The 27,554-nt window shown below is 35.5% G+C and overlaps 3 protein-coding genes and 1 non-coding gene across 5 annotated transcripts; 2 read left to right on the top strand and 2 right to left on the bottom strand.

The window, feature by feature from the left end:
• Window positions 1-395: 395 nt before the first annotated feature.
• LOC114527502 lies at window positions 396-5,585 on the bottom strand. 2 transcript variants are annotated; one of them, XM_028549183.1, is made up of 10 exons: window positions 5,349-5,585; window positions 3,295-3,351; window positions 3,081-3,152; window positions 2,878-2,981; window positions 2,729-2,767; window positions 2,493-2,568; window positions 2,168-2,230; window positions 1,905-2,019; window positions 1,522-1,713; window positions 396-1,144 (listed from the first exon to the last, which is right to left on the bottom strand). In XM_028549183.1, exons 1-10 carry the CDS (start codon window positions 5,490-5,492, stop codon window positions 954-956), a joined length of 1,053 nt encoding a protein of 350 aa, XP_028404984.1. In that variant the 5' UTR covers window positions 5,493-5,585; the 3' UTR covers window positions 396-953. The 2 variants fall into 2 exon arrangements, with proteins under 2 accessions (XP_028404984.1, XP_028404992.1); XM_028549191.1 differs by lacking the exon at window positions 5,349-5,585 and adding an exon at window positions 3,544-3,643 and having other exon boundaries at window positions 397-1,144.
• Window positions 3,710-13,007, top strand: LOC114527486 (centrosomal protein of 63 kDa-like). Its single transcript, XM_028549159.1, has 25 exons — window positions 3,710-3,838; window positions 3,978-4,049; window positions 6,030-6,078; window positions 6,171-6,311; window positions 6,399-6,494; window positions 6,666-6,749; window positions 6,988-7,047; window positions 7,266-7,379; window positions 7,621-7,722; window positions 7,811-7,860; window positions 8,022-8,124; window positions 8,263-8,325; window positions 8,553-8,635; window positions 8,791-8,877; window positions 9,045-9,101; window positions 9,280-9,334; window positions 9,487-9,549; window positions 9,638-9,744; window positions 10,094-10,193; window positions 10,389-10,466; window positions 10,627-10,674; window positions 10,769-10,902; window positions 11,537-11,592; window positions 11,723-11,871; window positions 12,154-13,007. Exons 2-25 carry the CDS (start codon window positions 3,985-3,987, stop codon window positions 12,307-12,309), a joined length of 2,100 nt encoding a protein of 699 aa, XP_028404960.1. The 5' UTR covers window positions 3,710-3,838; window positions 3,978-3,984; the 3' UTR covers window positions 12,310-13,007.
• Window positions 13,008-13,430: 423 nt separating this feature from the next.
• Window positions 13,431-23,642, top strand: LOC114527495. Its single transcript, XM_028549170.1, has 23 exons — window positions 13,431-13,940; window positions 14,093-14,173; window positions 15,178-15,249; window positions 15,403-15,441; window positions 15,683-15,743; window positions 15,933-16,012; window positions 16,196-16,247; window positions 16,430-16,475; window positions 16,565-16,657; window positions 16,865-16,936; window positions 17,060-17,141; window positions 17,574-17,658; window positions 18,160-18,218; window positions 18,470-18,552; window positions 19,042-19,142; window positions 19,544-19,599; window positions 21,739-21,827; window positions 22,233-22,318; window positions 22,478-22,572; window positions 22,686-22,754; window positions 22,825-22,881; window positions 22,973-23,063; window positions 23,315-23,642. The coding sequence occupies exons 1-23, from the start codon at window positions 13,899-13,901 to the stop codon at window positions 23,398-23,400; spliced, it is 1,677 nt and encodes a 558-aa protein (XP_028404971.1). The 5' UTR covers window positions 13,431-13,898; the 3' UTR covers window positions 23,401-23,642.
• A 490-nt stretch (window positions 23,643-24,132) lies between these two features.
• Trnae-cuc lies at window positions 24,133-24,204 on the bottom strand. Its single transcript has one exon. It is a non-coding gene; the product is annotated as a tRNA-Glu (tRNA).
• Window positions 24,205-27,554: the final 3,350 nt, after the last annotated feature.

Below are 27,554 nucleotides of genomic sequence, written 5' to 3' on the forward strand. Positions count from 1 at the left end.
TCTTTTTCTTCACAGGATGTATGCATGTGGCAAAACATTTTTATTCATATCGATTTATGATCATCCGGTACCGTCGTACCGACACGTTACCCATACGGAGGGGCGGACCAGCATTTTGGCTGACTGATGCGATATTTTGAGCTATACTGCAGCACCTCTGAAGAGGTCCATATTTCGGTATAGTTGGCCATACCAAGATAGAAGATACCATATTCCAGTATATTCGACCTTACCAAGATTTAAGATAACATATTCCGGCATATTCGAGGTCGAATATACGATATTCAGGTAGATTTTCTTCCCAAGGTCGAATATACCATATTCCGGTATATTCAACCTTACATTACAGTACATTTTTATCGTGTCAGTCTGTTTTATATCTTTCCATAGCCTAGTTAACAGTTCGAGTATATTATACATCGGTATCATTACCAAGAAGATTAGGAGAAAAGCTAGTCTTCATTTTTGCCAATTTCGTATTTAATTTGTTAGGGTTGTGAAATTTTGACCGATGCATTTTGCAAGATATTTCTGGCAGTCCTTTATAACTTTTAAAACCGACAAAATCGTACATAGTCTTGTGGTCCGGCGAAGTACCATAAAAACAACCAGTTTTGGTCTCTACATTTTGCCTTATCATCAACAGTAACAAACCCATGATTTCCAAAATAAGTTATGTAAAATGTACATATGTATACAGCGTTCTAATATATACATAGAAATGAACAACTAATTGTGCAAACGTTATGTGAAATAAATAAAAAAAAAACAAGAAATATAGGTGGAAGTTTCAAGTCACGAATTCTATGCCTTCTCAAGTCCTTTTTTAGTTTTCATTGCTCCACAAATTGTACTCTAACAATTTGCAAGCCCAGTAACATCCATCCGGCGTTCCAAATCTCTATGCATGGTTTAAATAATTCTAAGGATGTTTATTCTAGTTATTTTGTTGTTTAATAACCCTGATACGGGAATTGTGGATAAACTGAAATATACGGGCGATTAAGATGTTTCATACGAGATTGTGCATCGCGCCTTCTTTGTTCTTCATACGCTCTTAATCTTTCTTCTTCCAGCTTGTTTAAGGCTATCGTGTGAAGATCCCTAAAATGACGCCGAGTAATCTCATGCAGGTCATCAAATACTACAAGAGAAATAAAAGATATTCCGCAATCTTTACGTTTTTCGACTTTAATGCAACTTTCCTCTTATGTAGCTACTTACTTTTCAAATGTATACTACAATGACATGCATCTTTTCGATTACATTTATGCAACTCTAAGTGTGTCCGTTCGTGTAAGAAGGGCATCTCGATAAAAAGAGGATTTCTGAGGTGATATTCCATTGAGGTTGTATTCTTATGATCCGGCGACTCTGGGCACTGGTGCTGAGCACGCAGTCTGAACGCAGCCTTACTCTGCCAATAGTGAGGACACTTATACTTCAAGAAAACTTATGCATTTCTGAGTGTAGTAAAGCCTAAGTTGGCAATGCAATATTCGCATTCATTTTACTATCTACCTCTTGCATTGTATGGATGGTTGCCGTCAGCTAGGATTTCTTGTAAAAAGTTTGCAATTGCACCAGTTGCAATAATTCTTTCAGCCAGCGGCAAGCTGTCAAAATAACGGTGGTCGACAGCAAATGGGTTCAGTGGTGAGGGGAACATGCACATGTGAACAACCTCAGCTATAATCTCCCAAAGCTTTGTTCCTGGAAAAAATGAAATATTTACTAACACAGTACAATACAAACTTTTACATTATGCAACCGGAGTGCTACTGGAATGCCATCTTGTGCATGGTACATACTGGTTAACAGCTAATTTGGGTGAATTGATGTAGCAAAATACTCTATATTTGGAGACTTATGTGCAATAAATAAACAATATATTTGTAATGTACCTTTTTTTCGCCAGTTTTCAGTTGACTTAAGTTTCAATGGGCTGTCTTTCTGTTGTTCAATTTCAGCTTCACTTTTTCCAGTTAGTTGAACTATTCTTTGGTGATTGGACCGTATCTTAAAGACATGCATTCATTATGTGTAGTTGAAAGAAAACATAAAATGCCATATACATATATATATAGTGCAGGTTTCAAATCTATTAACTAGACACAGAAGAATTGTGTGATGGAAATAAGTTTCATAATCATGTTAATAGCCTTACCCATACATATGGATAGTTGTATCTTGCGTAGGCAGCAATGAGGAACAAAGTCGACTTGTTGTCCTAGAAGAGTAATATGTTTTATATATAAATATAAGCACCATTTTTGCATAAATATACAGCTAAAACTACCTTAACACTTTGACCGCCAAAGACGAAGATTTTTGTTTTTTGATCGATTATGATTTATCAATCTGTCTAGACCACTGGCGGTGAAAGTGTTAAAGGTAACACTAACCTTAACCCTAAAGCATGATCTGATGGGATTTACATTTCAATACAATAACATTAATTAACATTTCCTTTCAATAGATTATTTTCTGACCTGGACGTCTACATCTTTTTCACTTGGACTTGCTGGAGGTAAACCAACATCCATTAAATCTCCATAGTTCCCATATCTGCATGATACATCATTATCAACATTATGCATGAAATATTTTTTATATTGTATGAAACATACACCTTCTACTCGGGTATCCACATTACGTATCAAGGCCGATCATAGTGCTTGCTATAATTCAAATTACCCATTTTTTATATGCATAAAAACCTTTCTACCTTTCAAGCTGACTGTTTTGTGAAAGAAGCAAGGATTCCCTAAAATGCAATACATTTTACTGATTTATTAAAAAACTACTTGAAACATTTAGGAATACATAAAACAATATCAAGCTCAATAAGCCATGTGAAGCAAGTCAACTTCTTACGAGTTCCGTGGCACATTTTCTGGCTTATCAAAGGTAAAACTAGAGGATCCTGACTTCATTTTTGCTGATGCTGGTGATCTATAGTACTGAAGGACCTCTGGTGACTATAAAATACACATTGTAATCATTATTACATAACAATTGCAAATTTACATTTGAATTTTTGCTGTTTTAAGCAACTAATATTGAATGAAGGATCATACCATTGGCTCATTTAACACCCTGCATATCAGTTCTTCTCTGCCTCTTAATGTCAGGGCAAAATACTTGAAACCCTGAAATTAGATAAAGCTATTGAGGTGAAACCATGAGGTAAAGTATATATTGATATTGTGAGGTAGGCCACTAGACATAAGGGGGGGGGGGAGAGATTGACATATTTGAAAGTATAGTCATTTGGAATTCCTAAAACACAACCTTCAAACATCCTGTCCTTAAGATTTCCCCAAGAAATGCCTGAAATTTCTTCTTTTCCTATAAAGTATATGAATACACAAAATATTAAAATAATTGTGAAACTGAAAATATTTTATAAATATGGCTGACAATGTGTCAACTTGTGACATCTAAATGTCAACTCAAATGTCTCAAATGCCAAGGCGAATTTTTACTGGTGTCGGAATTCTGTGGAAAATTTGCTTTAATGCTATAGAATAATGTAATCACCAAAGGCTTTCCGCTCATACTTTATTATCATATTTTGTTTTTCATCTTCTGCTTCGTATTTTAAAAATTAACACAGAGATTCTCCATGTAGTAAACTGTGATGCAGGCATGCAGGTAATAACTAATTTGGCGCTATATTTGCGCGTGATTAATTTGTCGTGACATTTTTGGTTATAAAATATGGCGGTTTGATTTAAATTTTCAATGTTTATAAAAGGAAGAGCATTTTTACGAAATTGGTTATTGGCAGCTGGGTTTTATTGTATCATGTCTTTGTAATAAAGGATTTGCAAAAGTAATGAAGGAGTACTTCTGGTTTTATTCACCAAATTATAGGTTTTATTAATCGTATTTTCCTCGTCGATTCTTGTATAAAATAAATGCAAGCAAATGCACGATATTATCAATATCTAAGGAATTTATTGTAAACACAGTTGGAGGATGAATAACGAGGGAGCAATGGATACATTTTCTGAACTCTTTCACGGTTTACAAAGAAATAAAAAGTGAGTAAATAATAATATACAAAAAAGATTAGAATAAACTTTTCAGATAGATATTGAAATCGAATTTTGCAAAAAATCCATTAGCGCTTGTATTTTATGTTCAAAGACATCATATGCATTTGTCATCTTGTTAATACTTTTCCATATTTTTACAGTTAGTTGTAGCTCCTCCTGGTTGCAGGTTTTTCAAATCATATTAACGTAGGGTGAATTCTATGCAATAAACATTAAAAATCTCTAGCATGGAGTCAGTTTTTAATATGCAAAATAGCTAGCATGCTAGAAACCTAGATTGGAATTGTGCTCCCTGGAGTATTGTTGTTTTATCAGTTCTGGCTGTCTAATGTCTGATAGTCAATAATTGTTTACATTAAAGGCCAAAGTTTGGACTAGGCTATAGTGCAAATTCAGGCCTGGCCTTAAGCTCTGTGTCAACGAGAAAATCTGAACCTGCTTAATAGGTAACCATGTTTTATGTACAGAAGTAGCGACTCAAGTGGCCTTGAACTTGGCTGTACTTAGGCTTGTCCATTGTAACAGCTTATGAAAGTAAAAAGTGATAGAATCCTAGAACATCCTCTGACATCAATAAAAATTACTTGGGAATATCTACATGTTGAACATATATGGCCTTGACCTACTTTTGACCTAATGTCTAATGGCCAACATATTTGTTGATATATGTCCATGAGGCCAGGCAGAATCAGTCAGTTTAAAAAAGGTATATTATATAGTAGGTTGTAATGTGAATGATGCTGGTAGGTCCTAATTGAAAAATAAAGTGAAGAAAAGACAAAGTTGGAACAAGAATGGGAACATCATAAAATATGTTCTCAAATAACTAAAGATAAGAAGGGTATATTCAAAAGGTGCAAGTAAATGTGATTGCCTGCTTGCTGACCCAAGCATACCTGGATACATTGTCACACCTTTATGGTGTGAATTGACCAAGAAAATACACACATAATGACAATCTGTTCATTTAGACAAGTCACATCCAGTCATTCATGTTCGAATGTATATAGCATCTAATATCTGAGCTTGATGCAGAAGTTATTGGCATATTTATCAATAAATTATAATTCATTGCATGTTTCTTCAGCACTTCTCAGCATGTGCTATTTTCTTTTTACATGAATATCCATCTCCTCTCAGGAATAAGAAATTTGTTTTACCACGCCAGGCACGAATGTACGTTATAATTAAGAAGCAACTGTATATATGGCAATAATATGTTGTAAAATACACAACATTTACATATAGTTATGAACTGATGGAAACTACTAAATACTGGTGTACCTGCTCACTCCATTGAGGTTTGCTTGGCTTGGCAACATTTAAACCTGGAAGTGATAGAAAGCGCTTTCTTTTTGTTGGTGATGGCGAACTTCGTCCTCCTACTGCACTGCGTTCGTTATAAGTTTGTGATCGGTTATGAGACATTGCATATGTGTTTCTTTGTCGAGATATTCTTTATCTGTATTATACAGTATCAACAAGCAGCTGATGTATTGTACTACGTTTCACTACAACAACATACTAATGAAAATTTTCACGTCATATGCTTCAAAAAGCAAAAATCATAAAATATTAATGACGTTCTACTAATTTAAAACAGTTTCAACAGGTGACTATATTGTTCGTACATCCTTTCAGTTTTGTTGAATAACAGATTAGCATGACAGGCATTACATCTAAGTAATGATAATTACCTCGAAGGAATATTTAGCTTAAACACGTCTTTCCGATCTTAAAATTCATATGCAACAGGTTTAAGTGCAGACTCTGAAATGGTTTTTCTGTTTATACATGCACATGCACTTCCTAAATTTTTTTCCAACTGGTCGCTAACAGTCTAACTTTGCCAAATGCGGTCCACAGGTTTGTTTTCGGGTATACTTTTAAGGGCCTTTTTTCAGTTTCAAAAGCCACGATAAATATCATCAAATTCATGATATTTTTTTTTCAATATTCACGTAGGGGTAGATCTGATGGCATTTTGAGTGGTTGCGAAGCTGAATTACAGGAGGCAAGTTTTCTATTAATAATTTTTTAAAAAATATTTTCAATCCTTTGAACAGAAGTGGTTATAAGTAATGAACGAAATGTCTTTTATTATAGTTAATGCGTCAGATTGATATCATGGTAAATGCGAAGAAAGTTGAATGGGACAGTCATCTTCATGTGCTACAACTTCAGTTGGACAAGAAAAAAAAAGAATCGGGTATTCTTAAGATTGAAGTCGGCGCGAAGATGCAAGAGGTAAAACTATCCTTAAAAGCGACGACTCAATCTTGTTAGCAACTAAATCCTTTTTATAACCTCGCGTATTGTTTATTTTTTTATCAGGCGGAAAATCTGCGACATCAAATTACTGCAATGGACCAAAGTCAGAGAGATCTTGTGAATGAGTACGAAACGAAACTCGCTCATCTTCGAGATGAAGTACGTTTATACAGTTGTTATAGGAAATTTATGTCACAGTTCCCTCATCTTCTTCGGATGAAAAATTATTGGCAGTCAGGTCTTTGAGGCTTACGTTATTCCCTGTTTTTCTAGACCTAGCGCTTAAAAAAAAACAATGATATGAAAACTTGATGTTATTTATAATCTCAGGTCAATAAATTGAAACGCGATCATGATAAATTACAAAAGAAAAGTCAGAAACAGAATATTCAGATACAAGATGAGAAAGATAGGGTATGTAACGTCGAAGAATTGAACTCGGTACACAGTTTTGAACGCAGAAAGATGTTGTGCATGGTAACTCGGTCTGCTGGCATTAATTCCTGCAGGAAAATTATATAAACATTACATGGTCGGACGAAACTTTTTGCTTGTCTCTTACAAGTCATATTATCCTTTTTTCTCAATAATGGACAAGTTTCATAACTTATTTCTTATGTGGTGTGCTTTTTATTGATTGCCAATTTTACAGTTGCGAAATGATCTCAATAAGAAAGACTTTGATTCTCAAAAACTCAAGGAACAAAATGAGGTACTAGATAATGTTAATTATTTAAACACTATCTGATTGTTATATATACCCCATATGAACAAGGTAAAAACGTCTTGAATGCGCGTTTTTTTACCGCGTATTACAAAAACAGGAAAGATTGCGTCGGGCCTGAAAACAGGCATCATAAAAACTATATGGTTTGTTGTTTGACACATGAGCAATATTGAGCTTTGCCTAATGTAGTCAATATTTGTTAGGACATGAAGATGAAATTAAGAGACTGGGACAGCATTGGTAGAACATATCAAGAGAGGATCAAAGGGCTTGAAAATGAAAATATGATTCTTAAGGATAAAAACCAAATATTACAGGTAGGTTTGGTAGAGCATAAAACGAACCTGTTATTAAGAGGTTCTATCATGCATGCACCTACTATATCATTGAAAGCTATGTTGCGAGAAGTTACAGGAAAGGACATTGCGTCTATACTTCTCTTGTTGGAACCGAAACAGGCCATAAAGGAATCGTAAATTTTAGAAGAGCTAGTAAAGTCGTACAAGCCTTTCAAATTTCAGCCAACGCCCTGCAGTGTCTCTAGTTTTCTTGTTGCAGCAACAAACGAAGGAGGTTCAAGATATGCTCAGTCAAAGAAAACACACCCTTGAGAACTTGGAAAAATCACATCAAATTGAAATGGTGGAAATGGAAAACCAGGTTCCTCTGGAGTCTTATATTCTTGTGAGACAGTAAAGAAGTTTAAAGCTATGAAATATTCTAATCAATAGTCTTGATTATACGGCAGATAACCAAACTGAGTGAACAAGAAGAAGAAAATAAAAAAGAAATTGAAAGGTATTTTTTTATGAATGTATACGTGCGAATGTATACACCGAATTAACAATGTCCCCTTCCCTAATTTACAACAAGCTTATCTCTGACTCCTTACTTCCCCTTCGCAGAACGACCAACCATTATTGGTTTGGGTGTATATTTGTCGTGTTTCATGTTCTTAGATTAAGAGAAGCAAAGAAGGACTATGAGTCAACAGAAAAAGAAAAATCTGCAGAACTTGTGTATTTAGACGGTAGATTAAGACATGCAACCGAAGTTATACAGGTACGGGTAAGAATCTTTAGTATACCTAGGCATTAAAATCCAATGTAGAGTCATTTCTTTTTTTTCTTTCTCCGAAAGTGGGCTGTACTGTAGTTATTTGCCAACGTATTATAATTCTTTTCTAAATTTTTACCAAAGGCGTTGGAATTCGAAAAAGATCAACTTCAAAGAGAGGTGAATTCTAAGTTTGACTTGGTGAAGGTATGGGGTATAAACATGCTTCTTAAATGACGTTGTTACTCATTTGATAAATTATACAGGTTTTTATGTAAATTATTTTGTTCTTCACTTGATAGGGCACATAATAATCTGCCCTTATAATCCTACAACGTTTCGTCGAGCTTTTACCTTTAAAGCTTACATATACAGTTTAAACTTTAACGCGTCGGTTACATAAACATTATTTAAAATAACTCAATTGTTTATAGTTGTTAGAAGACAAGCACAGACATCAAAGGGAGGATCTCACCACCTTGCAGGAAAATTTACAGCATAAGGAAGGCATGATAAGGTGATTAAAGATGACATGTTGGGAAACAGAATGCATGCATCATGCATGTCTTTGATAAATAAAGACAATTCAAGAATGCATGACTAATAAAGTAACTTCGTGTCGTGGAGATTTCACCCTAAAGAAATTGAGAATATTAATCCTACTCTCTTCAGAGATCTTCAAGAAGCCAGTGTTTACGAAGAATCTAATTCACTCCAAAGACTGCGCGAGGATTTACGTATTCGCGAGACTGAATTAAGGTGACCTAATATGATACCTATAAAAAGTGACGCATGACTCTAATTAAAAGTTTATAAAACTGGCCCTAGAAATATTCTAGTGTGTATATACACCTATCATTATATTGGAAATGTTAAAATTCACAAATCCGGATAACAGTGTGGTTTCTATTTGTGCTCATATCTAGCTCGCGTAAAGAGACAGAAAAGTTTCATCTTTCTGAGATTGAAAGGTTGCAGAAGAGGTAGTATATTATGCGTATAGTACAAAGAATAGATGAAATATGCATGGGTTAAGTGGTTTTTTGGGCAGCCGTATAATAGAACGAATTATATTCGGGTGCTGATCGCTCGGCCCTCAATGTTTTTTAATAACTCGCGGATTTGATTTTGCCTTTTACGTTTACTTTCATTCATCCTAAGATTGGCTGATTGTGAAACGACATTTACCAAGTCCAATATTGAATTAAAGAACAAGGTTAGTAGCCAAGTGTGCTGTACTCGTTTGCTTTATGCTTTTTCTCTCGGTTTTAACATAACAAAAGTCCTGAAGAACGTCAATGAGCTTTTTAAGGTGAAATGTATAAGTACGCCATCTTCGTCTATTATCGGCGTGTTTGTTTATTGTAGAACGAGCAACTCGTTGGCGAAAGTCAGACGGAAATTAAGAGACTTTTGTCAGAAAATGCCAAGGTGCACATTGTGTTATAATAATTCATATATCAGCTAGCTAATTACTATTTTGTACGTGGCGATACTTATTGAGCAGAATGCATTTTAGATCAAAGGACAATTAGAAAAATCCAGAAGTTTAGAAAATTCCAGAAGCTCCGAGGTTGAAGGGATGAAGGGTGAAATTAGTAACCTCACTTCAGATCTTCACCAAAGGTACAGTATACATGTTCTTTTATATGTTGTTTTGTAGTTTCTTTATTTAGAACCATGCTCAAAGACCCAAGTCGAATACGAAATGCTGTCAACAGTAAAACATCAAGCATCTTCACTGGATTTCTACACCGCCGCTCAGCTTGTTCTCCCAATTTGGTTATGAAGACAGGATTGGTATAGCGAGCAATATTTTTGCCCGTACATGGTCCAAAGTCACATCAGATCAAATATGATTTTCAGAAAAGGATTTTTAGAATTTTGTAATTTTAAATTAACATCTGACATCACACGGATCAAGGAATTTGTTCTCGCAATCTGCTGTGTAAAAAATGTCGCCTTATTCGATTAGGGATCTTGCTGTTGCTAACATCGCTGAAAAAATGAAGAAAATGGAAAGAGACTTGCGAAGTAGCAACTCAGAATATGATAAAGCGATGGCTGAATTACATGTGGGTTGATGGCTGAGTTATTTACAGCAGTGTTTGATATCAGGAAAATGCCCTACTAGGCTCAAAATGCTATACATGTAGTTAATTCATTGATCATTTTTAGATCATAATATGGTATGTTGCTATGGCCGATAAGTTAAGATAGATTAAATCGGTGAGATAAACATTTCCTTTTTTTGTTTAAATAACATTTAGGTAATAAAGGCACAACTTGATGCAGTACGTCTTGAAAATCGTCATCTTAAAGAAGCATCACTTCAAGGCGAACTTAAGGTAGCTATAAAGGGACAACGCCGTTGTCCCTAAAGTTAGAGTGAGACAAAGTTGAGACTAAGTTAGGAGAAAAGGGAAATGCGGCTGACCTACGCTGATGATATTCATTAGTGAAATTGTACAGTGACTTTGTGCCGTCATTTCGTTTTATGATTTCTAGGATCTCGATCTTTATCACAGCAATCAACAATTCATGTCAGATTTCCAGGTATGTACAGTGTACTAGCCAAGAGATTTTCATGTATGCATGGCTGTAAGCGCTATATCAGGTGGCTTCGATTAAACGTTTTTATTTTATAAAGGAGTTGAATACGAGTCCCAGGGCCAGGTGCAGTTTATCTCCCAACGACCCAGCAAGAAGTCCAGGAAAATCAAATATTGTGCCTGATAAGAACTCAAGTGAAAATCCAACCGTCAGCACATCTCCTGATGCGAGGTATAAACGTTTGAGTTCCCTTCTATTGCATCTGTTCCTCCTACCATAATAACCTCATTTACAGGTAATTCTCGGGGCCATTCACATCATCATGTGTTTGAAATTATGTGTTCTTAAGCCATCGATAAGTGTGCTTAACATGACGTCGTTTCAGGGTTGATTTGGTAGAGGGATGAGGTGCATGTCAGCTGCTGGGCATTGATTGGGATATTAGAATACGAGGGATATTTGAATGTATATTTGTTCGAACAATTATAAAAATTGGATGATAAAATGCTACCTAAATATTCACAGCCTCACGAAAGACTCTGCACTTCCAAATACACCAAGCTTAAACACTGGAATTTTTTTTTCTTGATGCATACTATAGAAATTTTCTATACGCATGCATACTGTTTCCGTACTGTATCCATAGTATGGAAATGGCAACTATTTCCAACAGGAATCGATATTATCTCCATAGTATGTATTTTGAAAAAAATTCCAATGAAATTAGGTATTAGAAATTTTCATCCGTAATGCTCCAAAGCTGAATTGATACTCAAATTTTCACCTCTTCGCACGGAATCGCAGCCCTAAGTAAGATATCCCTGCGAGAATTACCACGGACTGCGTGTAATTTGTCTTGTTTCAGAGTCAGTCCTAGTACACGTGGTTCTTTAAGATTCTCTGACGAAATCAATTACCAAGGTATTTACCCATTTTCGTTTTCTTACTGAAAACCTTCTTATGGTACGTTAATATTTCATCCATTTGTGATGTGTGACATTAAACACATCGTGTTGAAAACGGCCTTTCGAAAATATTGAATGTTGATCAGGTTCAACACAGGGAACGATGGTTAGCAAAAGAGATTCTTCATTCAACCATCGTCAACGAACAAGCTCTCTCACTGCAAGCTTCACAGACTCAGAAGATCCATTTCGATTGTCGTTTGGTGATTTAAAGGAACCTGGGTCAGATTACGAGGTTAGTATAAACACTATTTTGTGATCTATCTATGCACTTCGGATGTTGCCGTGGTGAAACCGTTTGGTATTTCTTTATTTTATTTGCATTTGCATGACAATATTTATACAGGAACATCTAATTTAGCATAAATGCAGCTAACCTGAACACAAGTCCCATTTCGGTCACGTCACCGATTACTTTTAGTGATAAAATAAAAAAATCAAGCTTAATTTCAACTAAGCATCGTGATATTTTCGTATAACTGTCATCTCATTGTTTATCTAATTTACTATTCTTTAGAGATCTTTATCAAACTCCAGACGATCCTCGGTTACAACGAACTTCATGGATGAAGAAAAACGCCGTGAAAAGGAACTGGAAAGAATCTTAGAAAGCAGAATAAATGATCTCCACTTAAGTACGAAAAATATCCTCACAGGACTTCCAAAAAGGTAGAAACATCAACATTGCTTTCACTAGCTTCGATTTTATAAGAATGTAACGTTTTATTAATTATTTAAAACATTTATTTATAAAATATCACTGTGGAGATAATTTTAAGGCTTCATCTAAAATGCGACGGCTGAAGCTACATTAGCGAATACGTAAAATATTTTAAAACTGTAATGAATAAGCTTACATGCAGACATATATGGTTTATATAGTATATAGTATAAGTGCTCGGTTCTGTTTACCACAAACTACAGTGAAAAGCTGCTGACTACGTTTTCATACAACCGACTCCTGGCAAAAACTGACACGTTGATTGAACTGACTTGTTTGCCAAACTCTTTTGGGTCGACTGCATAAATATCGAGGAAAGGTTGTGAATCTGAGTGGGTCTATTGTACTGTGGTTCCTTATACTGTGGTTACGCCATTTGGGGACGACACCCCTTCTGGCCCTTCTATATCACTTGCCAGGCAATTTAATACTTCATGTAAATCCAGGCTCCAGTCGATGCCAATTGCATGGCAAGTCGATCGTGTCGTATCAGGCCGAGTTAGTTTCTATTCCTAAACGTATATAGTATACTGTTCGACTATTACGCGATACTTTATTAGAGACTCATTCTATTTCTTATGCAAGTTTTGATTGACTCTAGGATGATATTTGTATATTTTAGAAATGTACAGTTAGTTATATACATGTTAAGGCATTGTAATGTAATAAGATTTTTTTAACAAAAAATGTTTTGAATTCATATTGAATGAAATTTATATTTCTGATTAATTAAATCAGTTTAAAATCATTTTCAATATAGTTTTAATATGGGACAAAAGTGATTGGGACATTTATCCGTGTAATTTTAATCCGTCAAAGCGCTTTACAAATATTTCCAATACGGTTTAGCTGTTTCTATTTCCTTTACTCCGTACAGTCTTTCGCTACTCATTTTTGTAACAAAAAACAAGCTGCAAGTCTGCGTACCCAAATCGCGTATTGCTCGCATGAAAATAACATGTCGAATTTTGAAGATTTGTCATTTGACACAATGACATGTATAATAAAGTTTACTTGAAAATTTATTACAATAATTAACAAAGTAAATTCTACTGGTCGAGGGATTAATAACAACGAAATTACGTGTCACCGTGGAGCAACATTAATATTTTTAATAGCGGATGTTAGCAGCTGCCTGTCGGCTGAATATCGCTGATGAGACTCGCATTTTTTGTTTTCGAACAATTCCGTATATTGATTGCGAGCGATGTATTTGTTGCCGGTGTGTGGTTAAGAGGTTGCTCTGCAGGATAACAAATCCTAAGTGTGAATCTAAAAATTTATGTAAAGCAGTTTTATTGTGTTCTTGGCATGGCAAGCCATTCACTAGAAATGTACACAAACGATAATCCGTCTCGGGATCATAATTTGAATTTATGATGCTTGAATACAAGGAATTAAGTGATACTATTACAGATACGACAGTCTTTGCAAAGATGACTCAATAGTGTCCTTAATTTATGAGAAATCTGTAACCTAAATAAAATTGATATCCTGCTGAGTTTAAAATAACCATATATGCACAGAGAGTCTTGTGAAAAATGTTGACCGAAGATCTAGCGAGCGTCTACTTCCAATATAAGGTTTGTAATATGAGTGGGTTGCTTAGCAGCTGAATGCTATTATCTTTATTATTGAATTCGTATAGTTTTGTCCAACACTATATATAAGAATTGACATTCACTTAGTATTTTATTCAAACATGATAAATGTGTATTGTATTGCCTGTTTTCAGGAGGAAAATGGACAAAAACAACGGGAAGAATCCGAGTCGTTGAAACCAAAGATTGACGCTTTGCGAAGGAACTTTGAAATGGTAAGAGGGGTTATGGTTGAGATTTGGTTATCCGTGTCAGTTTAGTGCACGCATCGTACGAAGTATTAATTTGTCTTTGTAGTGATGTGAAATTTTCTGCAGAGATCTATATCGAATTATCCATACTGAAAAAACAATCGACGTTTTTAAAGAATATAGAATAGCTACATACATCTAAATCCGTAATTTTTTAATCAGATAAAGTATATAATCCTTCTGCATATACGATATGTTTATAAAAAATCGATGTCATTTTACAATCTTAACTATAGACATATTTTGTTCAGTTTGAACTAAATATATAGCCATGGAAACCATACAAAGTAAACATGCACACCATTCAACTTTTTCTATGGAGATGTGAAAGGACTGGTCTTAGTCTCTCTCCCCTCTTTTCACGTGTACGAACCCTAGCAAAGAATCACTACCGCATTTGAGCATTGAGACTGTCGTATTAAGGCCCACACACACTGGACGCGATTCGCGTTATAACGCGACGCAAATTTTTCATTTGCAGAAGCAAATAAATTCAATTCCGAGAGAGATATAGATACACCAGACCAGTCAAAATGTACTGTCATTCAGGAAGAACGACCAAGAATATCACAGCATTGTCAAAATTAGCAAATTTTGAAAACTGAAAAATTCGTGATATTCCCGTCGCGTTGGCAAATCGCGTCCGGTGTGTGCCGGCCTTTATATATATAACAGAAAAAAATAGTGCAATGGCTGTGTTATACAGTGCCTGTGCGTGGCTAGGCTGTTCACGGTATTAAAAATATACCGGTACTATCAATATAGATCAACATTTTTCGCTGTTTATATGAAGAGAACCACAAAATTTTATCAAAATGAAGGTCATACAACCTTCAATGTCAAGTGGAATTAAAATGTTTTGCAAGTCTAACAGGTGCCTATAACCGTGAACGAACATTGCTCGTTTAAAAAGTTAACTCTTTTTGGAGTATTATATCAGATATTTTGAGGGGATTTTTTCTTTTCAGGCTTGTGCAGCATTCGATTCAATTGTAGATTATGACAATGACGAAGGTTCAGCGAAACGAAGATTGGATGTGGTATTTAAAATATCATTTAACTCGGGGATATTTTTTTAAAAATTTACCCGATTTCTTGATGAAATCTTGCAAAAATGGAAATGTTCCTGCAACTTAACAATAAGGAGCCGTCTTAAATAAAATTACAAGTGTTGTTAATATTTGTATTTTAAGGTGATGGAGCGCCTTCTAAACATCAAGAGCATGTTAAATGTAAGAAAATTTTGAACGAAACAAAGAAATATAAATCTTAATGAAAGGCTGTCTCCTGTGAAATAATCTTAAAAGCAACGAAAAATGTTCCACAACTTAATTTCATGTAGAATTAGCAGTTAGTTTTATGTCATTCATGCAGTTACGTCATTCTTAACCCTGTGATTCTGGATGACACCCTATAGCAACATTCAGGCAACGAGATCAGTAGTAATTAATGTGATTTTCTTATGATTTAAAGGAGAGATCGGATCCTGTAGATTTTCGCTATAGATCATATCAAAACAGATTGTCAGAATATGGTTAGTACTCGTTCACTAATTCTTTGATCTTCAGGTTCAGTTTAAGTATAATTTCGTGAAAATGGTTTTAACCCCTTCTATACTCTTAATAAAAACGTCAGTATTTTAGTGAAACAAAACATTTTCCTGGTTGCTTTGAACAAGTGATTTTTTTCGATAATTACATGCTAAAAACATTTCTCTTTGCAGAAGTAACGTTTGGTAGTCTAATGAACACTTTAACGATCCAAATCGATGATTTCAAAAACGAGGTTTTAGAAAGTATTGAGGTATATAAGACTGCAAATATACTGCATGCTTTTATCATGTACTATATTTTTCAACAAAGAGCTTGCATTGTAGATTGATGTAACTATGATTTCTACTGTTAGAGGCAACACTTTCAAGCTTAGGTGGAAGTGATAATAGAATGAGTACTGATTTTCTCAGCTGTATGTCTTTTCTATATATAGGATGGTCTAAGTAATGCCACGGAAGTTGCAAAAGAAAATCAAGAATTGAAAGGTTGTGTTCTTGACTCTATTAACCACATGCCCAAATGCCATCGTCATCCTCGTGATTTCTGTAAAAACCCATTGTATCTAGTAATTTTACAGTGTGTGCATGGAATTAACTTAAAGAATATTATCGCGCATGCATTTACATATGCTAATAATGTTGCTTACGCCTGCTTCTTAAATTGTTAGTCTTACTGAAACGAGAGAAGGAAGAAGTTATGCATCAACAACAAAGGTATTGTTAATACGCATTTCAACCCTTCGTACTGGCTATAGGAATGGCTGCATGCATGTATTTCACCATTATTATAATGCATGTTTTAGCCACAACTTCGCAGTAACAGAGAAAAACACGATATTAGCGACTTGCAGAAAGTTAGAAGAACAACTTGAAGAGAAGAATAAACAAATACTACAGTAAGTTTCCTCGATTCGTTATATTGGAAAAATGCAGTTTGTTGAAAGGGAATTAAGGAAAGATATCACATTCATCTGTTTTTTATTTCCTGCACTAACTAGACTTACATGTAGTTCTAAGCCCTAGTCAGGTCCAACCCCAGAAGTTTCACTGTTCCAAATGCATGTATAGTTATTCATTCAAGCGGTAAGCGAACTGTTCAATAGGTTGCAAAAGGAGGGTACTGTGACACTTTGGAAGAGAGAAAAGACAAAACTACTTGATGGTATAAAAACGAAGTATGTACGCTAATGTAAAATAATAGTGTTTTATATACGCACAAATGGCATGCTTTTATGCACATTGCTATTTGTTGTTAATCTGATCTCTGCTCGATGTACATGCGTGATTTATTTCAAAAGGGAAGTTGATCTATCTAAAGAGTTGGAAAAGACACAAGTGGAAGCATCTGGAACTAAGGAAAGGCTGCAACGACGGATTGTGGTATGGTCATTGTTTCTTAATGATCACCAGTACCTTGTTATAATTGCAGGAATGTGAGTCGAGAATTGGTTGCAGTATAGCGCAATATCTCTGACTCACCACCTCCCTGAAGTATAAATAGAAAGGTTGCGTATATTAAAAAAAGTGAAAATGTCAGCATGATGAAAAACGGCCTCAGAATTCTTTTCGTTAGTACTACCTTGTTACAAGGATTAAACTTGATGAATGTGATTTTTGCAATCTTCATGACAAAGGTCAACACCCCTATGAACCCATCCCGCCTATAAAGCCATCACTGACTCGAACAGCTTTCGAGAACTGATTTATCGACGGATATTTCCACTAAATCGTGGAACGAAATAAGTATTCCTGTGTAACAAAGTGTTCCTATATCACACGCATATAACCACGCCGCTTGTGAATATTTTCTAGGAATTGACTGGTCAAATAAAGTTATTGAAATTAGAAAAAGAATTAGGAGGAAAACTAGGAACTGGTCTGGATCATGAAAATGGATGTAAGTTAAATAGACATAGTATAGCCATATGTATAAGTTAACACTATTGAGATTTATGAATTATAATGTTTGCGAAGCATTCATCTGATAGCCCTCCTCCGCTTGTGCAGTTGTGCGCAAATTAACCCACTATTTTAAACACATGATTGTGAAACGTGAAATGTAGGCTATTTAGAGCACGTGTTAAAGCACGTGTTAATCTGGAAAGGTTTATAGCTGTCATTGCATGGATAATGAAATTACCTTCCTTTTGCATGGGTCGCTACAATCAGTACAATAGTCTATATATAGTGATAATAGTGATGTTGTGAGTAAATAAAGTTATATAAGGCAATCTCCCATTACAAACTCGTACCGAGCGTCTGATACGTACCCCAAAGTCATAAACACATGCTGATGTGTAGATGTTATCCATTTCGCCTGCTTTATGAGATGCTTTTCATTTTACTATATATAGAATCTGATAGCAGGGTATAATCTATCACTATTAACATTTTAAAGCTTCAACTCCAGATGTGGATAATAACTCGTTGAAGCAGCAGCTATACCGAAAAGAACGAGTGAGTTTTTTATCATCCTGCAAGTAATTAAATTATTTGAATCATCCCTCTAAATGCTTTGTCACTACCCTACAGCGAAATATAGATCGCAGTTACATGCAGTGTAAGGCTGCATTGTTTTGTTTACATATTACCTAAGCATTATACCATGCTGCATATTAAAAATATGCAGCATATGGTAATGTATGACAAATAACAAATTGGTTTATGTATTTAATGCCTGAAATTCTTGTTTGAATTTTTACACCCAGGCTCTCGTAATGGCTGAGGCCGAGCTTCAAAAGCAACAAAAATATTTTATCGGATTCATCCATGGCTTACAACGAGACCTCATGTAGGTTCCTTTATCTTTGTCATTTTAGTCAATTTTCGTTAAATGTTTTTTTTGGGTATAGAGAAAAAATGTATGCCATCATTTTTCGGTAGAGCAATATATTACCGAATTCTCTCTATCCTCAGGGGCAACTGTTCTCTTAGAATCTTTGGAGGGTAGGGGTGGATTTGAGAGGGGGTCATATTGTGTGGGATGTTATTTATCTATGAAATCTTAAATAACTTCGGCAAAATATAACGAGTTATTATAAATAGATTTGGAATTAGAAATTTAGACTCACAATTTTATATTTTTTAAAATTTCATAAAGAGACATGCTTTTTAAACGTGGTTGTTCTTCATTATGTTTTGTTTCGTATCTAAATGTGATCATCATCTATAATGTTTTTTCCTTACATTTGTCAGTATTTAGAACAATCGTTATTATCAAATTGGTTAATATGCCTCATTGTGTTTAGCTAATATTTTATTCTTCGTTTTCGTCTAATAGTATAATGCTCGAAAGGGAAGGCAAGAAAACGGAAAATTACTCTAGAGATAACAAAGCTTACATGAACATGTTAAAAAGAATATACACTGCCGCTAAAGAAGGTGAGTTTAATGTTCCAAAAGGATAAAATGAATTGCACTACCAATCAAGAAGCCCTTTTCACAAATACATCGTGTAGTACAAATCCAGGACTAAGTGCAGGAGCGTTAACTGAATCCCAGCTTGCACGAACAAATCAGTATTTTGTTGTTGTCTTTGAAAATCGAGTAATTCTGTACGTCAATAGCAGTTCTTTACTGCATGTATACGTTCTTTGAATTAGTTCTTTACTGTGTATGATGGCTTTGTGCTTGGTTGGAAATATACGTGCAATTTCGTATCAATGCATGGTCCACTCCGGTGCTGCCGCATAATCATCAATTCAGGCTGACCGAAATTCAAATCACTGAATGAAATGCTCCGTAAAACCCATGCGCCAATTTAAGTCCTCTCTATTTGTCAGGAGAATTATCAGATCTGAAAGCCAAATTACCAGTGCATTATCAAGGAGTTCACGAGGTACGTCATGCGGACCTTCTATCATTTCTGTTTAAAACTATATTAATAGCGCTTTTTCTGTTTGGAACAATGCATGTTGATGGCAGACTGCAGGGCCTTTAACAAATGAATATACATGAAAACATAATAGTAAGGATACAGTCAAAATATGATTTAAGTTAAATATTTTGAATATTTACTTAAATGGCGGTTATTAATTATATATATAAACACACTTAAATGGCGGTTATTAATTATATATATAAACACCATTTTACCCAAACCCTGGGTACGAGGTTGCATTTCACCACTTAAAGTTTCGTATTTATTATTCGCGGGCATATATGTAGACAAATTATGCATGCCGACCGACAAAGGCTTGTTTCAACACTTTCTTTCCTTCATTGCGAAGCTTCTCATTCTTCCAGAAGAAAATAAGACAGTTAAACGTTGAATTCACACCAGCTGCAGTTCTTGCCCACTGATTAAGAATTATTAAAGTATCATTATCGCATAATGACATAGCATTTAAACCATAATATACCATAGCTGGGAGAGAGCAACAGCAAAAACAACAAACAGCCAAAAAGCAAGTAGAATTACGTTTTATGCCCACATAACGACTTTTGTTAAATATTTTCCTTGCCCCCTTAGCTATGATAAAGATTTTGTAGTTCATATAGAAGGTCACGATATAACTTGTGCTAAAAAACACACTGGTTATCACATAACCAGGAATTGGTCGAGTTTTTGCGATTGTTGGTCCAACTACATTCAGTAATTGCATTATGATCATAATGGTAAATAATCGTAGTTTGGTCACTGACGTATAGTGAAAAAGAGGTCGATACGTGGCCAGAAAGCGATCTATGTTCATTGTCACGAGCGATGAGAATGAAAAAACATATAAAATGCGGCTTATGTATCTAAAAACATCCAATGCTTTGTCTTTGCGAGCCGCTTGCCAGTCAATTGAGGCGATTGTCGTCCAAGGATGTGTGATGGTAACTACGGCCAGGTCAATACAAGATTGAACAAATATCCCATAATAGTATGTTTTCCTGCTGGACCCTAATGTCTTCCATAGACTGAGTATTACCACAGAATTAAGAAATATTCCAGCAACTGCGAAACACATATTCACAGTACACAGCAACACGATGTTGATAACTATACCATCCATTTTCATAAAAAACTCGTCATCCTAGCGCATGTGTATGCAATTCTGCTCAATTCCTAACACGCGGCATATAAGAGAAAACGCCGGGAGCACAGACACATACACTATATGCAGAAACACGATTTATATGCAAATGTCGATCAACATCAGATAAGACAATGTTGTTTAAATTAAGTGTTGATTAACTCTTTGTTTTTTCTCCTCCAACATATACAAGGCGTTCCTAAAAAGCCTGGTTTTCATAGCTATAACATAATTCGTCGTAATTCACGTGTCGTAATTTGTTGTAATTCGGCAATTGAAAAGAAAATCGAACGAAAAATTTCGTTCGGTCCAAAAATTCCGTCTAGTGAAAAACCGGCCAAAAATTGCCTTATATAAACGTATTATTTACAAGCCCAAATTTTCATGTAAACGAGTCTAAAACTGAAGCAATAGCAAATCTTAAGAATTTTAAACACGTTAATTGTAAAATATTATAATGTATGCGCTCATGAAAAATCTTTGTTGTTGAGATATAAAAAATTCCATTTATTTATCAGAGATAACGAAATATTAATCATTGTCATTGAAATGGATTTGAATACACCAGAAAGAATGGCAGGTGCTTTGCTTCATGAATTAATCTATTGCCGAGCCAAACTTCAAGGACCACCAGCTTATATACGTTGGCTTCATCAACATTTCCCATTAAAACTCATTGATTTTGCCCTGCCATGCTCTTTTCTATGATTTACTATAAGAAAGTATTCCCTACTTTGCAATTCACCAAAGTAATTATAGAAATTTAATTAGGGATGAATATAGTATATAAATTTTGAGGAAAGTTTTGAAAAAGCTTCGGAGAAAGATTTTGCATGCGAGATGCGGCTTTGCATGCCTTGTGGGTGTATTATCCAAATCCTATCCTTTTGCAATCCTAATCCCTGTGCAATTTAAATTGCGAAAATTAAAATACGCGCAATTTAATATTTCACTAGGATTCCCTAAAACATCCACTTGGTAAAAGATTGACAAAATCGATGTCCGAGCTCAATAGGGAATATTATGAATTACAACAGAGTGGAGCGTAAGTATGGACTATGGAGGTTTTGAGTGAGAAGCTTTATTGATCTCGATGTCATATTGGACTCTGAACGTTGTGTTTGAAAATCCCAACATTATTCATCGTATATCTAGTAGATGGAATATTAACTGGGCTGGTGGTTTGCATTTGAACTTCATGTCCTAGGTATCTTATAGGTGTTCTATAAAATCAAAGCGTAATATTTTCTCTATAAAAATTTGTCGATGTGCGAGATTATATTTTCTGTAGTGTTTGTTTCCTGGATCAATCTATTTCAATTCAATCATATTCGCGCGGGATTTCGATTTGATATCCGTATCCACAGTCGATCGGGAACTATTTAGTAGTGCGAGTATGATGATTTCAATTGGAACAGATCACAAACGTAGCGTAATTTTATATTCTTAGTATTTATGATCCTACGTTAATGAAACCATCATTGAAAAAGTGGAGGGACGCAAAGTCAGCTAATGAGAGACCGAATCATTCACAAAGTAAGATGGGAGCCTAATACAAATTTCCCTTTTTTCTTTCCTTTAACCCTTTCACAACTTTTCAATGGCCTAGAAACTAGCTGAAGGAAAAATGATAATCCAAATCAGTCGTGTCATGACACTTACAACCTTTCATTTACTGAATTTTATCGTTTGTAGCCTATGGAGTTCATCCTATACTTGTTGATATCGCGACGGGGACACTTCTAACAAGTCAGGCTATCAATTTTTTTCCAGAATGGACCGAAGACGATGTAGGTCAAGCAATCCATTGACGTAACCACATACTTCCTGAACATACATACTTTACTGAACGACCAAAGTCGGTCCGTTATTTCCACTACTTTCATTTATCCTCCCATTTTAGATCAAAGAAATGTTTGAACAGTTTCGAAAGTTCGATGCAAATAACGACTTTCACCTTGATCCCGACGAGGTATACGAATTTGTATATGAATACTTAAAAAGAAGAAGCTCGAACAACGAGAATATTTCTTTTTAAATAGTTACTCAAAGCAATTCCTGATATACTTGGAAGAATGACAACCACGGAAGAAATACAAGTTAGTTGTACCACAAACTACTTTTATAAAAGCATTTTGAGTTATCGTTCATATTGTTCTCTTCAAACACCGATTATTCATACCTCCGTAGGAAGCCATGGATGAAATTGACAATGATAATTCAGGAACTATCGATTTTTTTGAATTTTTAACCGTAGCAAGACTTGTTACACAACAAAAAGGTAAGAATAGGAAAATAGTCAAAATACTAACATTATCTGTTAAACATACGAATTATATCGAGAAAAGCCTGATTTAAAAATTGCAAATTTTTGGATTACGGAAAAAACGCACGATGAGCGCCGGAAGTTACAGACCCAGCTAGGGAAGTCACAGTCAACTGATACGACTTTTCACGACTTAACACCATTTCTACCTAATCTGCCGGGGGTTGTTTCGGTGCCTAGATATTTTTTTTTTTTTTAACTTTCAGGGAAGTCTGCGATCTTTAAAAAGAAGAGGCTCACTGCTCTGCAAAAGTCCTCACAGGCCCGTTCCAAGATATGTGTTATTCAATGAAATGGCTGTTATAGCTTAGCTCTGTTGAATGTGTAAAATAATTGCCCTAGAGCTGTAATAACGTCATTTTCGTTATTGTATTGTGGCTTTCAAAGTCTTTCATGCATATATATGTTGAAGAAAGATGTTTTGCTTCTTTGTGGCACATGGCTCAGTTTCACGAGAGTAAAACTTGAAATACATCTCATGCGTTGTCAAATTTAAGTAATATAAACTATTTTATTCACCCAATAAACCGTTAATTAAAAAATATCTGTGGAGTGATCATTCTAAAGTAGTTTGCTGACTTTGCTTCAGAAATTCGCAGCCGCGCACTTCACCCGCATGTCTTCACTAGTCTTAATACAACATGGACGGAACAGAATCATAGATCTCCGATTATTTCTTATAATTTTTACTTGATGAACGACAGTAAAAATCGCAGTGCATTTAAAAATAATTATTGGCGAAGATTTTGCATGGGTATGGTTACCCGACCCCATAATTTTCGAATACGGATTAATTTTAATACGGATTTACGTTATAATTAGCTATGGAATTAATGCCGCGCCGGACGCTGAGGGACTCGGGCGACTATTAAGCGTAATTTAAAATTTGTATTTGCGTCGAAGAATGGTTCAAAGAAAAATACAAATTATAAATAATAATACTAATACAGCAATTCTGTAAAATTATGTGTAACTTTGGACTATGCAAATATGAAAAAAAATGTTTCGGATTCGAAAAATTGTGTTCCCACACCGGGAATCGAACCCGGGCCACGGCGGTGAGAGCGCCGGATCCTAACCACTAGACCATATGGGATTTCACATTTTAACTATGAAATTTAAAAATTATAAAGTAATAATCTACGAACATTTCATTGATTATCGAGATATTTATCTATTGTCATATTGACTGAAATAGAAAGTAGAAGTGACAGGGTAGAAAAACCAAAGATTACTTTCTGAATCCAACAATATCTATTATTGACTATAGCCGTTGGACCACTGTTGGACTCTGGGCAAATGAGAATGTGTTCATATATGTCAGTATCACAGTATGAGCAATTATGACTTATGAGCATGAAATCATGTGCTTGCTCATCGCACAACTGATTGCAACACGACATGCCATTACTTTCTAAGACTAAATCTCAATAACCTAAGCCTTACGGGCGATATGTAGGGCTGATGGTCTAGTGGTTAAGACAATGGTCGTGCAAGGGTTCGAATTAGAGCAAAGATTAGATGTCTTTCATTACGACTAAAAAAAGGTTAGCAGTAGCACAAATTACACTGAAATAATAATAGTTAGCCGAATTTATATTACAAGACGGATTTCCGTCTGAGACGCAAAACTCGACGCAGGCAGACGGGTAACTCGTCTTGATACCTGTGCTCTCTTCGTGGACGACATTTTGTATCCCAATATACACCGCGAAGCTTAACTACCAGGGGCCGGTTGTTGTTCGAAAGGTGGATAAGTCGCTATCCAACGGATAAGTCGCTATCCAACGGATAAGTTTTATCCAGCGTGTGATTTGCGTTGCACGAAGCTTGGATAACTTTATCCAGCGGATAAAAATCGCTATCTACCGGATAAATTTATCCAAGGTCTGTACCTTATACGCTGTTACTATACGCTTCTAATCAGTTTATAAACGCGAATATGCAAAGAAAGATTCAACCTATTCCAAGGAAACTTGCTAATATCTAAGTAATTTCATTCACGAACACTAAAATAGTGTTCCTAAATTTGCTATGGAACCGAATAGCAAAGCGCTGCAAGGAGCAAGGTCAAGGAATAAAATTGCAATGTGTTTAATTAATAAAATCCGACTATGATGTGAAGTGCAATGTTCCAGCAAATCACTTGTTCAAGTCTTTTCCATTCCGTAACTATACTCGAGAATTCGTAATGATTATGAATTCAATGTTGTAAATGCTTAGCAACAGCTGACGTTGTGGTACGAAATTTCAGGATAATCCTGTTTTCTTCCGGTAAATTTTAACTTATCTATTGGATAGCTATCCACTTCACTATCCACGCTTCGTGCAACGCGTTTTCATCCACTGGATAGCAGATTTATCCGTTGGATAGGACTTATCCGTTGGATAAGTTATCCATCTTTCGAACAACCGGCCCCAGTCTTTTATTTCTATTTCATAATTCGGCTAATCCGCAAATTTGTGAGCTGTACCAGCGGCAGCGGCACCTTAGTAGACGGCAGCGGCACCTTAGTAGACCTAGTACCTTAGTACTGTAGACCTAGTGGTGAAAACTAAACTTATTCGAAAATTGCTAAACCAGCACCTTGGCTAAACTTATTATGTCCGTAACCCGTGGGTAGTCGTTCAATGGTTCCAGCGCCATTAAAGGTTTAATTCAAAATTTTCATTGTTAATGATTCATGGTAAGATTAGGTTGAATAATTAAATTGAATAATTTTACAACTTAAATTCGTGAGTGACCGGATGGCCATAGGCATAGGATTGTTTCACTGAATCAGCACAAGAGAGATGGAACGGAACCCTCGGTTCTTACGAGAACCTACGAGATTGTTTGCCACATGAGACTCTTGTTTTTGAGTACGTATTAAAAAGCCCATGTCGCGATTTTAAAACTCCGCAAGATAGACCGCAAAGGCTAAAGCTATTTACTCACATGCAAATGCAAAGTTTATTCATACATCAGCAACGTGCATTAGTTACGTTCCTCGGGTGGTTAGTTACTGTAACTAGTATATGGCAGGTTTAAAAACATCGTGAGCCTTAATGCGACGCCTCAATAGACAAATTGAACTGATCACATGAAGTCTAATTTACATGTAGAGCTCGCAGTTGAATCTCTAAACTTTACTGTGAACCTATACCGTTTACAGGACAACCAGGCATTACCTCTTCCTACACGTACCATTTGTACGTCTAATAACCCCCAAGAGAGACTTGGTCTGCCAAATCTCTGTAGGCCTTTTCAATAAAGCAAAGGGGCCCGGGGCAAATCGTGTGAAATTACATCCTAACCCTGCATGCACATTTTCTTTACCACCAGGCAACTCTAACCTGCAACGATGTAGGGGTACATCGCCGTTACGCTGCTATTCGGCGTCGTTTCGCACTCGTTTTGTGTCGTTTTAGCGTCTTTTTGGCGTCGTCCTGGCTCGTCAGGTATAGCTCAACGGAGCGGTGATCTTGTATAAAATCTCGTAAGCCTGAAATGGGATCAAGATGAAAATAAACTATAAAAAACACGTATGAGATCGCTTTTTTATTATTTGGTGAGATTGAAGAATTATACAAATACAATTAATAAATGACATAAAATATGACAATAGGGCAAGGAAGCTCTAAGCCTCTAATATTATCGAGGGACCGCAGCGTGACGAAAAAAACAACTTCATATTAAACAAATTTCTAGTCCATTGTTAGCGGTACTATAATACAGGTTGATTTAATAAAATTGAGTTCTAGAGTACAAAGGTTCTATACTTTCGGTATAGGACGCAACTATGACTTCAGGGGCAGGTTGTTCTGAAAAGCCGGTTAACTTAACCCAGGGTTAACGCAAATTTTAATATCAATTTTTTTATCGCTTGTTTATAATTTTTTCATGAATATTTTCTGCTTCAATAGAAATCATACTTTGTAAAGTTTTAAAATAAGCGGCGGTGCAGAAACACGTAAAATAAAACAGCGGATTAAAATTTTACCCAGCCGGTTAGCGCTAAACTAGCTTTGAACAACCGGCCCCAGATATTTTACTTCTTTTGACTCAGAGTATAGCAGCCTTTGCAAACAAAATATACGACTATGCATGCACTTTGCTGTTGTGTATATATAGATCATAGACGAGATCTATAAAATTCCAGTGAATATTTATTTTATACAATCAGCCGTAGGCGTAGGAGTTAAATCGCAAACTTCCCTTCGTTCGCTTTATCTATAATGTTTAATTCTTTATATCTATACTATTAGGTATAAATGCTTACATTTATTATAAACAGGTTCATCGACTCGTCGTTTAAATGGCTTTAATTTGACTCAATAAATCTCGCAAAACCTAAAACAAAACATAGGTAATTCTCGTTATAGACGGTGACCTTGAGACGTTCTTCTGATAAGCTAGGTCAGTTGGAAGTCAAAGATAGAACTTTCTAGAAATTGAAGAGAATG

Source organism: Dendronephthya gigantea, unplaced genomic scaffold, assembly GCF_004324835.1.
Source record: "Dendronephthya gigantea isolate DGI-Jeju-01 unplaced genomic scaffold, DenGig_1.0 000001F, whole genome shotgun sequence".
NCBI classification, from domain to species: domain Eukaryota; kingdom Metazoa; phylum Cnidaria; class Anthozoa; order Malacalcyonacea; family Nephtheidae; genus Dendronephthya; species Dendronephthya gigantea.

Coding starts and splice junctions, on each gene's coding strand:
- LOC114527486 (XM_028549159.1), top strand. CDS start 3,985: ATGAATAACGAGGGAGCAATGGATACATTTTCTGAACTCTTTCACGGT. Junction 8,878..9,044: donor ATTCGCGAGACTGAATTAAG/GTGACCTAATAT, acceptor GCTCATATCTAG/CTCGCGTAAAGAGACAGAAA. Junction 9,745..10,093: donor ACTTCAGATCTTCACCAAAG/GTACAGTATACA, acceptor TTATTCGATTAG/GGATCTTGCTGTTGCTAACA.
- LOC114527502 (XM_028549183.1), bottom strand. CDS start 5,492: ATGTCTCATAACCGATCACAAACTTATAACGAACGCAGTGCAGTAGGA. Junction 3,352..5,348: donor AACCTCAATGGAGTGAGCAG/GTACACCAGTAT, acceptor TATACTTTATAG/GAAAAGAAGAAATTTCAGGC. Junction 1,714..1,904: donor TGAAAACTGGCGAAAAAAAG/GTACATTACAAA, acceptor CATTTTTTCCAG/GAACAAAGCTTTGGGAGATT.
- LOC114527495 (XM_028549170.1), top strand. CDS start 13,899: ATGTTGACCGAAGATCTAGCGAGCGTCTACTTCCAATATAAG. Junction 18,553..19,041: donor GGCTTACAACGAGACCTCAT/GTAGGTTCCTTT, acceptor TTCGTCTAATAG/TATAATGCTCGAAAGGGAAG. Junction 22,755..22,824: donor TTCACCTTGATCCCGACGAG/GTATACGAATTT, acceptor CTTTTTAAATAG/TTACTCAAAGCAATTCCTGA.